Here is a 13,877-nt window from a genome sequence, read left to right as displayed (position 1 = left end):
AACAGGATTAAATGACTTGCCTAGAATCATGGAACTAGTAAGTATCTGAGGCCAAATTTAAACTGAGAAAAAGGAGCCTTTCTAATTCTGGCCTGGTGCTCTTTCCACTGCACCATCTAGCTGCCTGAGCTTAAATCATTCGAAGAAAAGTTGTCTGAAAAGTAATGAATTTTTCAGGTTCCAACAGATTCTAAAGACTGCTAAGACATAGAAATCTGTGCTGATTGCTGGACCAAGCATGAGAGACTGATCTGGTGATCCTTCAGCATCATCTAACACATCCATTTGTCTTCCAAAAAGGAAACTTTCATATTCCTAGGATCTTAGATCTAGAGAGGGCTTCAGCACACAATAGCCTGTGGGTAAAACCGTGTTCCTGTACAGCCCATAAGCTAAAAAAAAATTTTTTTTTGACGATCGTTATTTACTGGGGGGCAGCTGGGTGGCTCAGTGTACTGAGAGCCAGGCCCAGAAATGGGAAGTCCTGGGTTCAAATCTGACTTCAGATCCTTCCTAGCTGTGTGATCTTGGACAAATCACTTAACCCCCATTGCCTATCCCTTACCACTTTTTTGCCTTGGAACCAATACCTCGTATTGATTCTAAGATGGAAGGCAAGGGTTTTAATACAAATAAACAAACAAATAAATAGATTGTTTTGAACAGATCTTTGAAGTATGGAAGTTGGTTCCCACAAGGTTATTGGGAATTTTAATGCCAGATAGATATGGAAGTTGCTGTTATCCTGATTATAACAGTTATTATTACTGAATCCTGGTGAACAGAAACTTTCTTTTTCCCCTAGAGAGGACCAAGGAGATTCCCCAACATGAGGAAGTCAATGGGAACATTCAAAGCTTCCGGGATGGCCAGGAACCATCAGCATTCTCCTTCCGGAGGGAACCAAGCTATTTTGAGATTCCCACCAAAGAGTTTCAGCCTGTCCCCAAGTCTGTGGAGGAGCAGGTTCATGAAGTCCCCACAAAGGATGTGGAATCAGGAGGAAGTGGGGCACCCCCAGTGGTGCAAAGTCATGCTTCCTTCACTATCGAGTTTGATGATTGTAGTCCTGGCAAGGTGAAGATCAAGGACCATGTCACCAAGTTCTCCCTGCGATCCCGACGACCTCTTGTGAAGGATCCAGCGCCCACTGAAATGGTATCTGCCCAGAGCAAGGTAGCACATTGGTTGGTACAGAATGATCCCAGCCTAATACGAAGGCCAGGACCTGGGGAGGATGGATACAGCACCAAGAGTGACCTGCCTGTCCATGTACGGACACTGAAAGGTGAGTCAGACCTATCAGCAAGACAGTGTGACTTTGAAGGGGTGGGGAAAGGGAAGATTTGTGTCTCTTTGTGTGGATCCTCTGTAAGGCTGTGATTCTCTGTTTGCATGACTGAGGAAATAGGACATCAACGCAGGAGTGGCACTGACCCTTTTAGCCTTACTCATAATCCTGGGCTTGTCTTTCCTTTATTCTCCAATTCTCATGACTGGCTCCCAGAATTGTTGGGGTCACATCCCCTTCCCCCCCTCTGTCTTATCATAGAATCTCAGAACTGGAAGGGATCTCAGAGGGCATCTTCCAAGCCATACTTGAGCAGAAATCCCCTCTACAAAAGTCCAGAGAGGAGGTCAACCAGCCCTGAGCCCTCCAGTAATGGGAAGCTCACTATTCCTTGAGGTAAGACAGTATACTTTTGACTAGCGGTAATGGGTAGGATATTTTTCAGGGTAGGTTTTTAAGTAGAGCTGGAACTGTCTCTGCAACTCCTCCTCCATTCTGAGATCAAGCAGAAACTTATCTGATCTTTGTCTCATAATAGTCCTTCAAGGACTTGAAGGCAACTATAATGTCCTCACTAAGTCTTCTTGAGCCTAAGTAAATGTCATATTCCTCAGTTCTTCATTTGAATTTCTTTCTTGTCTTTACCAAGCTAGTCACCCTCCTCTGGACACCATTGAACTTTGTCAATATCATTCCTAAAGTGTGACCCCTAGAACTTAAGGTGTTGCTCCATATGTGGTCAAACCAGGATTACTCTTGCTTTTCTTCTTTTTATGCAGTCTAAGATTCTATAGACTCTTTGGAGTGGTAGTGGCCAGCAAGGGTAGGATTGGCAAAGACTATCTGGAGGAGGTGGCATTTTTGTGACATCATTATTTTGACTGATGTTGAGCTTGCAATTCACTAAAATCTCTAAACCTTTTCTTATAATATTTTATTTTTTCTCCAATATAATATTTATTTTTCCTCCAATTACATGTAAAAATTGAAAAAATATTTATTTTTAAGAAGTTTTTGAGATCCAAATTCTCTTCCATACTCCTCATCCTTCCTCCCTCCCTGAGACAATAAGCAATCTGATATAGATTTTACATATGCAATCATGTTAAACATTTTTCCATATCAGTCATTTTGTGGAAGAGTAGATCCTTTTTTCCATATGAACTGTCATCCCTCAACTTGGGCAGTTGATTTTTTGAGCCCAGACTTGGGATTTTACATTTTATCCCTGTGTTCATCATGTTAGATTCAGCAGATTTTTTCTCAAAAGAATTTTACTGGAGTTTGAGGGAAGGATAATAAAACACAAACTTATAGCATATGAAATTGTCAGGACAGGGAACATAAGAATCTTATTCCAAGTTTTCTAATATTTATGATCCAATCTTTGACTGGTAATCTTGTACCCCCATTCAGTAGCTTCTCTTTCCATTTAGCTGGTAACTGGCCTGGCTGCCCCATGGCCCCTTGAGAGAGAACCTGTGTGGGTTCTTCCTAGTGTCACCAACTTCTGTTTCCTCTTCTCATTCAAAGCTGGGGCTCTTTTACCTACATCAGGGCCATTTAATCCTTGCCACTATAAGGGTTTAATTAGGTAAGTTTTAATGAGAATATAGTAGAGTTGTAAATTAATATTATCCCTTTAAGCCAGAGAAAAGAAAACCTCTAGCAGCTTTTAACAATGAACAATTTAGTTTTATTAAAATAGAGATAGTAAAAGAATATAGTATAATGAATATAGTAAAGGAGGGAAATATAGGAAAGGGGTAGAGAAAGAAATTTCCTAATGTCTATACTAGTTATCCTATAACTATCTTTAACTACCTATAATTACTATCTAAAACTGCCTATATCTACTAAAACTACTACTAATAACAACCACCCCACGAAGTTCCATCCCAATCCACCCAATCAAAACCAATCCAATCAGTGTTTAATCCAACCCCAATTAGGTCTGTCAATGAAGACCAACCACCTTCCAAAAAGTTCAAGAAGGAAAAAAACCTAACAGCCCAAACCAAAAGCCTCAACTCAAAAGCCAAAAAGCCCTCTAAAGGCTAAGGCCCTCATGGTAAGCTCAGGCTCTTCTTTTATATTCCAGCACCTAAATGCCAATCACCATCCCAACACACTCCCAGCAGCCAACTTCCCCTGCAACTGCCAGCATCTAACTGTCAACAACTGACTCCTCCCTGACCAACTGATGCTGGCCCCTTTTATATCCCTTTTACCTCACTTTCTGGTTTCTACTTCCTTTCACCTTGGGCTGGTTAATTCCTATACATCTCTGTGGTAAGAGGACCTCCAGGTCCCCTGTTAAATTAGAGAAAAGAAATAAAGAATTCCTTTTTACACTACCATCAGCCCTTCACCTTAATAAGATTCTGTCCAGATGGCTGAATTACAGTATCTCAGACCTTGAAGGGACTCAGAAATCTCTAATCTAACCCATTCCTATGCAAGATCCTCTCTTTTAAATCCCTGAGAAGTGGTTACTCAGCCTGTATTTGAAGACATTTAGTGACAGGGACCTTACTGTCTGTCAGTTAACCCTATTCAGTTACTGGTGTACTAGTGGGGGATCATGAACTAAAGTTTGACAGGTAGCTGAGAGGGAGGGAACAGATAAAGAGGAATACCACTTCCCTCCCAGGCAGAGTTGTCTAGAGAAATGGAGTTGGATCTGACCAAAACTGAAGGGTAAGAGAAAATCCCCTTCAATCTCTGTTCCTATTTTCTTCTTTAGTTGATTGTATCTATGATCCCCTTTAGTACATTGAAGATATCTGGTTTCTCAATTAGTTAAAATATCTATTTATTAGATAAAGGGTTTGGTATAATAAGTTAGGAAAGAGGGAATAGGAAGTCCCTGAACTATATTCCTTCTGTAGTTTCTTCAGGGGTTTGAAGCTCAAGTCTAGGGACTAAGTCCTTAGTATCTTTGTAGGTTCAAGATGATTGTATTTCTTGGCACAGAGATATAGCTTTGAAGGAGTCTTCTGAAGGATAGGCTATTCCCTTCCCTGAAGGGAAAAAAAAGTCTCTATCCCACCACTATGAGACAGATGGTTAGTCTGGATTTTTCTGTTCAATGAGGCATTTGTAGCTAGATAGGCTCAGTGGAAATTGCTCCTTTCCTCTTCAGTTCAAAAGGGAAAAAGCTGCTCTCCAACTGCTCAGCTCCTGCTTTTCTTAGTTGGAGGTTCCATTCCCAACCCCATTGGCAGCCAGAGTTCTATCTCCTTTTTTTTTGAGATAACTCTGCAAATCCAGTCCTTGTATTTCCTTCAATATTTCTCTCTTTCACACTGGACAGATTGGAAATGTTGTTTTCCAGTGTTTCTGGTAATGATATAGAGTTATCTAATCTCTACCAACATTCTTTTGATGTAGGATATGTGGTGAGACTCTATAGTGATGGGAATATGACTGTGTATGAATGCCTGAGCATGTATGAATTCCTCCTTCCTCTTCTCTGTCCCTATTGGAACCCCAAGGGCTGTATTCCAGAAAAATTCAAATGAAACAAATATTTCTTAAGCACCTAACCATGTGAAATAAACCTGTGTTAGGAGATGGGGAAAACAAAAACATTTGGATAAAATGCAGTTTCTGCTTGCTTTGAGCTCACAGTCTAGTAGGAAAATGAGAAACAAGACAGATAATTAAAACACAAAACAGTATGAGGTTTGGAGTGGTTGTGGGCAGCAAGAGTGGGATTTGCAAAGTCTTACTGGAGAAGACGGCATATGTGTTGGGCTTTAAAAAGGTATATAAAAATTCAAATGGTGAGGAGGAGGAAGGACATTTGAAGTGTGGTGAACAGGTTGAATAAAGGCAGACTCAGAGAAAATGCAGAGAATGCTTGGGGATGGTAAGATGTCTTTCTAGGGTGACTGAAGTACAGCATACATGGGAGAGGGAGTATGAGGAAATAAGGTTGGAAAGAGAGAAAGGCACCAGATTTTGGAGGGCCTTGAACGGCATGAATGAATTGCCCTCATCTACCCACTTTGACCTAAAATACTCTATATGGATTATTCCAGTTGATTTGGGGACAAATTAGTATTAATTCTTAGGAGCTTGTTTTATGTTTCTTTAGTTTTTTCTTGTCTACTTCTCCCACCTAAAACTCCCAAAGGGTCCAATTTTCACACAATTGTTCCAGGAAAAAGGACTTGACTCCCTATTTCCCTTTTTGTCTTCACTCTCTTTACTAGCTACTAAAGATTTCTGTGCAGAGGACCAGCTTTAGGGACCAGAATATTATAGCCTTAGAATTGGAAGGGATCTCAGTGGCTGTCTAAGTCAATCCTCTTATACTATAGATTAAAAGAACCTAGGTTTAGGGAGGCCAAGTGATTTGTCCAAGATCACACAGGTCACATGTTTCAGAATCATGATTTACTTTAGTCTCTCTGACTTTAGGAAGATTAGTCAGGCAACAGTATGAAGGATGTAATGGATGGGGCACCTTGGGGAAAGTGAGGAGAGTGGAGATGGTCTTGGATGGTCTGTTTCAGGGTGGAGACAATATCATACATGAAACAATAAATATAATTCCACCAACAGGGCATCCGAGATTATATTCCATTGAACTTGCCTAGTCTTTGAGTGGGTACTTTTGGTTTCAGTTTTACCAGTCATTACTTCTTCTCCCTTTTCCCCAAAGTCCTGTATTTTTTAGGGGAAGAGAACAAAGGCAAAAAGGGGAAATAAGGAATATTAGGCCCTTCTTTCTGGAAATTACCAGTTGGGTGGAAATTGGACCCTTGGGAGTTTTAGGTGGGAGGAATAGACAAGAAAAACTAAAGAAACATAATAATAAATAAAAGTATTGATATTAATCTGTCTCCAAATCAACTGGAATAATCCATGTCAGAATATTTTAAGTTGACATGAGTAGCAGAGGACAAACCCTGAAGCAATGGTTCTCAACCTTGCTAATGCCATGACCCCGCAATACAGTTCCTAATGTTGCAGTGTCCCCAAACCAAAAAATTATTTTGGTGGCTACTTCAAAACTGTAATTTTGCTACAGTTATGATTCTGAAGGTAAATACCTGATATGCATTATGTATTCTCATTGCTACAAATTGAGAGGTTGGGAACCGCTGCCCTAACGACTTAGTAGACTGTAGAACTTGGGGCAGAAGAAATGCCAGTGAAACCCAGAAGCCATGGGAGATAATGCAGTATAGAATTATTTTGAGTTTGAAGTTCAATCCCACGATCTGCGATTAAATCCTAATTCAATTACTTATTATTACCTGTGCGGCCTTAGTCAACATTTCAGATCCTCAGTTTCTCCTTTTATAAAATGAGTAAGCTGGACTAAATCATCTAAGCTCTCTTCGAGTTTTGTCATGATCCATTGCTTAGGACAGTACCTGGCATCTAGTATAAAATAAATAAGTTCTTTTTTTTAAAAAATAAGTTCTTAATGTTTTACTGATTGATTGATCAATTGATCTTATGAATTAGCTTCTGATTGGGTGAGACTTTTATGATGTTAGGCTAACATTGAACCGTTCTCACTGTCTACTTCTCATAACTCTTAGGCCACCGGCATGAGGATGGTACCCAAAGTGATACAGAAGATCCAACAGCAGCATCTTCATCTCTAAAGGCAGAAAAAGAGGCTAACCCAGTACCAGTGCCTGAGCCCTCCACGGGGGAGCAGGTCCGACTACAGCGGCAGATCAAGCGGGATCCCCAGGAAATGCTACACAATCAGCAGGCCTTTGTCATTGAATTCTTTGATGAGGACACACCCCGTAAAAAGCGTTCCCAGTCCTTCACCCATGTGCCAGCTGACCCTAAGGCAGACAAGCGCAGAGTTCCAGGGCCCACTGGTGTTTGTGGAGGAATGGCAGCTGTCCCAGGTCCTGCCTCGGGCCGAGCATCTTGCAACACTTCAGGCCCCCAGAGGGCTAGCTCACTCAAACGAGAGAAGACAGAGGATCGGATGGGTTCTTCCTCAACAGCTGCCCGCCCAAGTCACCGACTCTATGGTAGTGTGGGGCGCAGGTCCCGGATGGCTCAGGATTTTGCTGCTGAGTACCTGAGGGAGACTACTACAGCAGGGAGGCCAGGTCTAGAAAAACAACCCCCAGGCTTGCCTGCACCCCTAACACCCCGTGTGGTCATCTCGACTGTTCCCCCAGTCCCACCATCCTCCCCAACTGCCATGTCTACTGACTCTCAACTGACTAAGTCCCGGAAGCAGGAGGAGGATGATAGTTTAAGTGATGCTGGCACCTACACTATTGAGACAGAGACACAGGACAAAGAAGTTGAGGAGGCACGGAAAATGATTGACCAGGTAGGGACTGAGGGGAGAGGAGATGGAATGCTGTGATGGAAAGAGCATGAACTTGGAGTAAAAAAATTTGAAAGATTTGAGTTCTAATCCTGGCTCCACCACTTACCAGTTGTGTGAACTTGGGCAAATCTCTTCTTCTAGGAAGAGAGGTTTGGAGGAGTATGAGAGACAAGTGAATGATCCTTGTTATTGTCAGCAATTCCTCCAGAGTGGTGTGGGAGACCAACTGGGAGTTCCTCTTAAACTAAATCTATTTATTTCTGTTTCTCTTCCAGGTTTTTGGGGTGTTTGATTCTCCCGAGTTTTCCAAGGTGACCTCAGCTACTTTCCGCCCAGTTATCCGAGGAGAGAAGGATGAAGCAGGCTCTTCCCCACCCACTGTGGCAGAGGCAGGGGTGGCTCAGCGGCTGGCTCTGCTGCAAGAGTATGCCTCCAGGACTGCAAGCCTGTCTCCTCCAGGTGAACCCCAGGTACAGTGGCAAAGGAGGGAGGAAAAGGAGAGGACTAGGTTACATATGCTTCAGGGGGGAAGCTACTTCTTCCTCCCCCTCTCCCTATTTGTCATCTTTTCTCTGTGTCTTTCTCTCTGTCTCCCTCTCTCCCTATTCTTCTCCTTTATCCCCTCTTCCCCCCCTCCCTCTTTTCCTTTCTTTCTGTTTCCCTCTCTCCTTCTATCTTCATTTCTCTCTGTCTTTCTCTCTGTCTCTCTCCTTGTCTCTCCTCTCTCTCTCTGTCTGTTTCTGTCTGTCTCTTTCCACCTCCCCTCCCCAACCAAATTATACAGAATCATTAAACATAGAAGCAGAAGGCACATAATTGATCATCTTTCAGAAAGCTAATTTTTCAGATTAAAAAAACAAAACAAAAAACAAAAGAAGAAGCTCAGAGAAAGAAGGTAAATTGTCCAGTGATACAAAGATAGTAGAAAATAACTGATCTGAGATTAGACTCATGTCTTCAGATTCCAAATCTGTTGCTCTTTCTTCTTTTTTTTCTTAAAAAATACTCTTACCTTCAATCTTAGAATCAATACTTTGTATGTCTAGGGTCATACAGCTAGGATGTGTCTAAATTCTAAATATCAGAACCCTGGACCTCCTATCTCTTGGCCTGGCTATCAATCCTCTGAGCCATGTAGCTGCCCCACTTGGTGCTCTTTCCATTATACATAATAAAACTATTACTTAAAATACTTCCAGGCTTTGTGATTTCCTGACCCTCTTTTTGTGATTTCCTGACCCTCTTCTCCCCATACCTCATTGCCCACTGAAAGTAAGCTCATTGAGGGCAGGGATGATTTTTCCTTTTGTCTTTGTATCTCTAATACTTAGTACAGTGCCTTGTTCTTGTTATCATTCAGTCATTTCAGTCACGTCCCAACTCTTCATGACCCTGTGGGCGTTTTTGTCCATGAAGTTTTCTTGACCAAGATACTGGCGTGATTTGCCATCTCTTTCTCCAGTGGCAAAAAGAGGTTAAATGATTTGTCCAAGGTCCCATAGCTAGGAAGTGTCTGAGGCTACATTTGAACCCAGAACTTGAACCCATCTTCAGGCCTGGCATTCTATTCACTGAGCCACCTTCAAATGGTGCTTTGCTGTTTATGACAGTCCTGTCCTATGACCAGCAGTCTCAGTGGACCTCAACTCTGGTCTCTTTGGATATTACCAGATCAGCAGCCCTGAGGACATAAAAGGATATCGCCAACCCTTCCTTCACATCCTGGCACTCTTAAACCACATTATCCTGGAGAGTTCCCTATACTTTCCCCTATACTTTATTGATGCCTGTTTTTGCTGACATTTCCTTACCTCTAATAAAACTGCTTCCTTCTCTTCCTGCTAAAGATAACTCTCTAAAAATGCAGGTCCTTGTACTAAGCACTGAGAATATATATATATATATATATATATATATATATATATATATAAACACATACAGGTATATGTATTGTGAAATTGGAATCTGTTACCCTAAAAACTATGATTCCCAGCACAACTACAATTCCCAGTCATTGTGTGCTGACATAGACAGGAGATAAATTGGATGGAGTTCCATGTCTAGCCCTCTTTCCTTCCTGTCATCAGTTTTGGTGGAGTGGGGATTTTTGAGCAGGTAGATTAACTTAGTCATGTGGTTCTATTTTTCAGATAACAAACTTTATAAAATAATACTTGAAATATTGTATATTAATTTAACTCTTATAGATAAAAGGAGGACAGTCTCTCACATTCCAATAGGGGAGATATGGGTCACCATATGAAGAGTCTCAGCCACCAATCAGACAGAAAAGTCCTATGGTCCTTGGGAAGTGCAGCAACAACACAGATGATAATCCTCTTTTTTAATGTCATTTTCACTGATAAAACCCTACCAGTTCCTGAAGTTGCCAGAACTTTGGTCACAAAAATTTTCTTTTCTGAGTCTTCATTAGCTGTGACTATAATACCTGTAGTTGCCAAGCTGCATCTCCACAGAGATCATAGTTTTCCTGGATGAGGCTGTGGTTGCCGGACTGGAAACAGTGCTTATTTTCCAGGCTCTTGAGGTTGGAATCCCAGACCATCTTCATCAAGGCCTGAAGAGAGATGGTGGCCAAGAGATGATGGTCTGATTTGCCTGGCACACTCTACTTCAGGGTGCTCTGCCATTTTGAGAGTTGGCATGGTTAAAAAAAAAATGAATCTCTCTGGCCAAATTGTTGATGAGCCTTTGAGCTTAGGAAGACTGGCCTGGTTCTTATAAAACTAGCATGTATCTCATCACCAGTCATATGTTGCCAGATATCAACAGGCAAGGCCTTTCAAGCTTGGGTTTGTAGAACTCACATTCCATTTGTGCAGTATTCTAATCCTACAGGATCACCTCCCAAATGATGAGCCCCTGGAATGGAACTTTAGTGGAGGAAATGTAATAATGATAGTAATTACAATGCTATTAGTAATGAGGACTAAACTTATGATTTCATTGGAATAGGGAGCCTCCAGATGTGGAAATTCTCTTTCCCTGGGCTTATTGGCATATAGGGAGCTTCAAGATGACAAAAGACCCTTTACCAACGCAAACTGGCACCTTCTCTGCAGCTCAGAATCTTTAAAAATTGTTGCTAGCCACGAAATATTCCAGTTTCTTATTACCTATGGAATAAAGTACAAACTCTTTAGCTTGACATTTAAGGCCCTCCACAATTGAACCCTACCTCTACCTCTCTACCATTTTTCTTCTCTCTTCCCAAATATACTTTTCCCCTCCCATCCCAACTAAGGTGAGCCAGTTTCTCAGGTGCCCAAAGTCTCACAGGCAGGGCTTAAACTCAGATCTTCCTGGCTTCAAGGTCAATTCTCTATCTAGTAGGCTGTACTTTTGCTCAATAATACTGTTGTTATTAATAATGAAAAGAGTGATTCTATAGCATTTAAGTTACAAATTCCTTTCTACACATAAACCTCGTGATCTGTCAGGGAGTACACCAGTTGTTACCTTTCAACACATTGCTACTTAGTACCATTGTATCCCAGCACTAGTCCCTCTCCCTCTCCAAACCTCAGATTCCCCAAGTGTAAAATGGGGCAAGGGAAGGTGAACTAACTGTCCTATAAGGTTCCTTCTTGCTTTGTGTTTGTGATTCTGTGAGCTGTGAGCTACATACTGAGGGAGCTGGGCTGAGAGGCACAAATGCCCCTTCCAGCTCTAAATCCTGTGATTTTAAGATTGATTTTACAGGTGAGGAAACTGAAGTTCCTGGAGATAAAGGGTCTTGTTCACAGTCATATAGGTAATAAGTCCTCTGACTCCAGATCCATTGTTTTTTCTGAGTCAGGATCCAAGTTCATCAGAGCAAAGTGGGTGGGAAATAGTCCCAGATGGGGATTTTAGAGGGAGGCAGAAACATAAGAAGCCAAGAAATCACTATTTTGGAGACATATGAGTGAATGGGTTTCAAATGCCCCTTTGGCTCAGTGATTGGATACAATGAGCTGTCAAGTCTCTTCCCCTTTCTCTCCACTTGTCTTCCTCCACTGGTCACCTTGGCTCACAAATGGGAATTTCTCTTTGTAGGTCCTGCCAGTGTCAGGTTCTCCAGGGAGTCAGAAATGGGCATCCCGTTGGGCCAGTCTGGCTGATAGCTACCTGGATCCAGGACCAGGAACTTTGCTCTCTGAGTCAGCTCCACCTGACTTTGAAACTGGTAAGTTCCTATTTAACCAGAGAGTAGGATGATAACAACAATAACTCACATTGGTCTAACATTTTAAGATTTTCAAAGCTCTTTTCTCACAAAGCCTTGTGAGGTAAGTGTTGAATTATTATGGACATGTCACAGATGAATAACTGAAGATAAAAAGTGGAAATACTTGGCCCCAGCCATCTTGTTAGAAAATTACCTTGTTGAGATTTGAACCTAGAACCTCTGACTCTTAATCCAACTCTTTCCCTAGCATCATGCTACCTTAGCTCTTTGACCTAGTGCTGGGGCTATGTAGAGCTTAGGGCTAGAAATTGCATAGGCAGGGTTGGGAAAGACTTTCCATCTGGAGAACCAGATATTTGATACTGCTTCCCCCAGTCTTTTTTTTTTTTAAACCCTTACCTTCCGTCTTGGAGTCAATACTGTGTATTGGCTCCAAGGCAGAAGAGTGGTAAGGGCTAGGCAATGGGGGTCAAGTGACTTGCCCAGGGTCACACAGCTGGGAAGTGTCTGAGGCCAGATTTGAACCTAGGACCTCCCGTCTCTAGGGCTAGCTCTCAATCCACTGAGCTACCCAGCTGCCCCCTGCTTCCCCCAGTCTTGATCAATTCAACATGCATTACTGAGTTCCTACTATGTGCAAGGCATCATAGTAGATGTTGAGGGTCCAAAGATAAAAGTTAAATCAGGTGCTGCCCTCAAGGAGTTTATATTATTTTTTTAAACCTTTACCTTCCACCCTATAATCAATATTATGTTTTGGTTCTAAGGTGGAAAAGTGGTAAGGGCTAGGCATTGTGGGTCACACAGCTAGGAAGTGTCTGAGACAAGATTTGAACCCTGCACCTCCTGTCTTTAGGTCTGCCTCTCAACCCACTAAGCCATCTAACTGCCCCTAGGACCTTATGTTCTAATATGGGAAGAGGGTTACAAAATGACCTCTACTCTCCTTGTCTACCTCTCGCATTTCCCTCTTGATTCATAGACCTCAGAAGTTCTGCTGCTTTAACTCATGATTCTCCTCTCCCTACACCTCCCTAGGCACAAGCCCCAAAGAAGTCCCATGCAAAATGGAGTTGGGACAGAGAAGGTTCAGCCTCTCATTAGCAATTTGCTTGGCTTACCTGTGGCATATAGCATGATCTTCATGTTCTTATGCCACCTTAGGTAGCCCATAAAATCCTGGATTTCAAAGTAGATAACTATAATGACAGCAACCAATAATCCTTTAAATAAAGCATTGTGGGAGGACTTTCATTCTAGGAAGGGAATTGGTCTTAGCTCAATCTTGCTTGGCATTTCTTTTCCTTCCCTTGGACATTCTCACATTTTTTTTCTTGCCAACTCCCCAAAGGGGCTGGCTCTCTGTCTCTCCCATGCCCAGATCCTCCAACTTCCTTGGATTAATCTGGTTTGGGTATAGAGGCCATCTTCATTTCCCTTTGACCCCCTGGAACATGAGTGGGTTTTTTAAAGACCTTTATCAGTTATAAGCAAGGAAGTAAAAGAAAACAGATTTAACAGAGCATAGAATGGTCTTGTCATTCAGGCAGAGTCTTAGCCTACGATACTCTTAGCCTGTCCTTAGATAAGAAGAGAAGATTCTGGCTCTCCACCTTCAGGGAGCTCTAAACCTGGGAAAGACATTGACATTCTGCCCTAGAGGCTCCTAATCTGGCTAGGGAAATGAGAAGTAAGACCAAGAACAGAGTAGGACTATGAGTGACCTTGGGCTAAAGCATGTGGCTTAGTTTCTCTGGGAGGTAGTATAGGCTGGAATAGTCAGAGAGGACTTCCTGGAGGAGGTAGATTTTGAGCTTTAAGAACAGATGAAGTTTAAAAGACAGGGTGGCAAAAGGAGAGGTTGATGAGGAGACTGGCTTCCCTGGGAAGCAGGGGGAAGGAAAAAGGGGCATGTTTGGGAGGAGAGAAGTAAAATTTAAGAGAGGTAAAGTTAAGGCTGGATTCTGAGAAGCTTTGAGTGGCAGGAGAGTGGAGTTTGGACTTTATTATTGAGGGCTGCAAGCTAGTCCCTAATTTGGGGCTATTGATTGATCCTTATGCACAGGAGA

General features: G+C 42.1%; 1 protein-coding gene across 6 annotated transcripts in view; it reads left to right on the top strand.

The window, feature by feature from the left end:
* The window catches only part of CEP170B (centrosomal protein 170B), a 123,110-nt gene that overhangs the window by 79,575 nt on the left and 29,658 nt on the right, over window positions 1-13,877 (top strand). For 5 of the 6 annotated variants that reach the window (XM_056811173.1, XM_056811174.1, XM_056811170.1 and 2 more), the window contains exons 8-11: window positions 806-1,288; window positions 6,853-7,616; window positions 7,892-8,086; window positions 11,676-11,805. In XM_056811173.1, coding sequence (XP_056667151.1) covers window positions 806-1,288; window positions 6,853-7,616; window positions 7,892-8,086; window positions 11,676-11,805 — 1,572 coding nt within the window. The remainder of the gene's footprint in view (window positions 1-805; window positions 1,289-6,852; window positions 7,617-7,891; window positions 8,087-11,675; window positions 11,806-13,877) is intronic. The other variant, XM_056811176.1, reaches the window with a different exon arrangement.

Source organism: Monodelphis domestica, chromosome 1 (genome assembly GCF_027887165.1).
Source record: "Monodelphis domestica isolate mMonDom1 chromosome 1, mMonDom1.pri, whole genome shotgun sequence".
NCBI lineage: Eukaryota > Metazoa > Chordata > Mammalia > Didelphimorphia > Didelphidae > Monodelphis > Monodelphis domestica.
The sequence above is the reverse complement of the archived record's forward strand: the minus strand, read 5'-3'. Positions and strand labels throughout refer to the sequence as shown.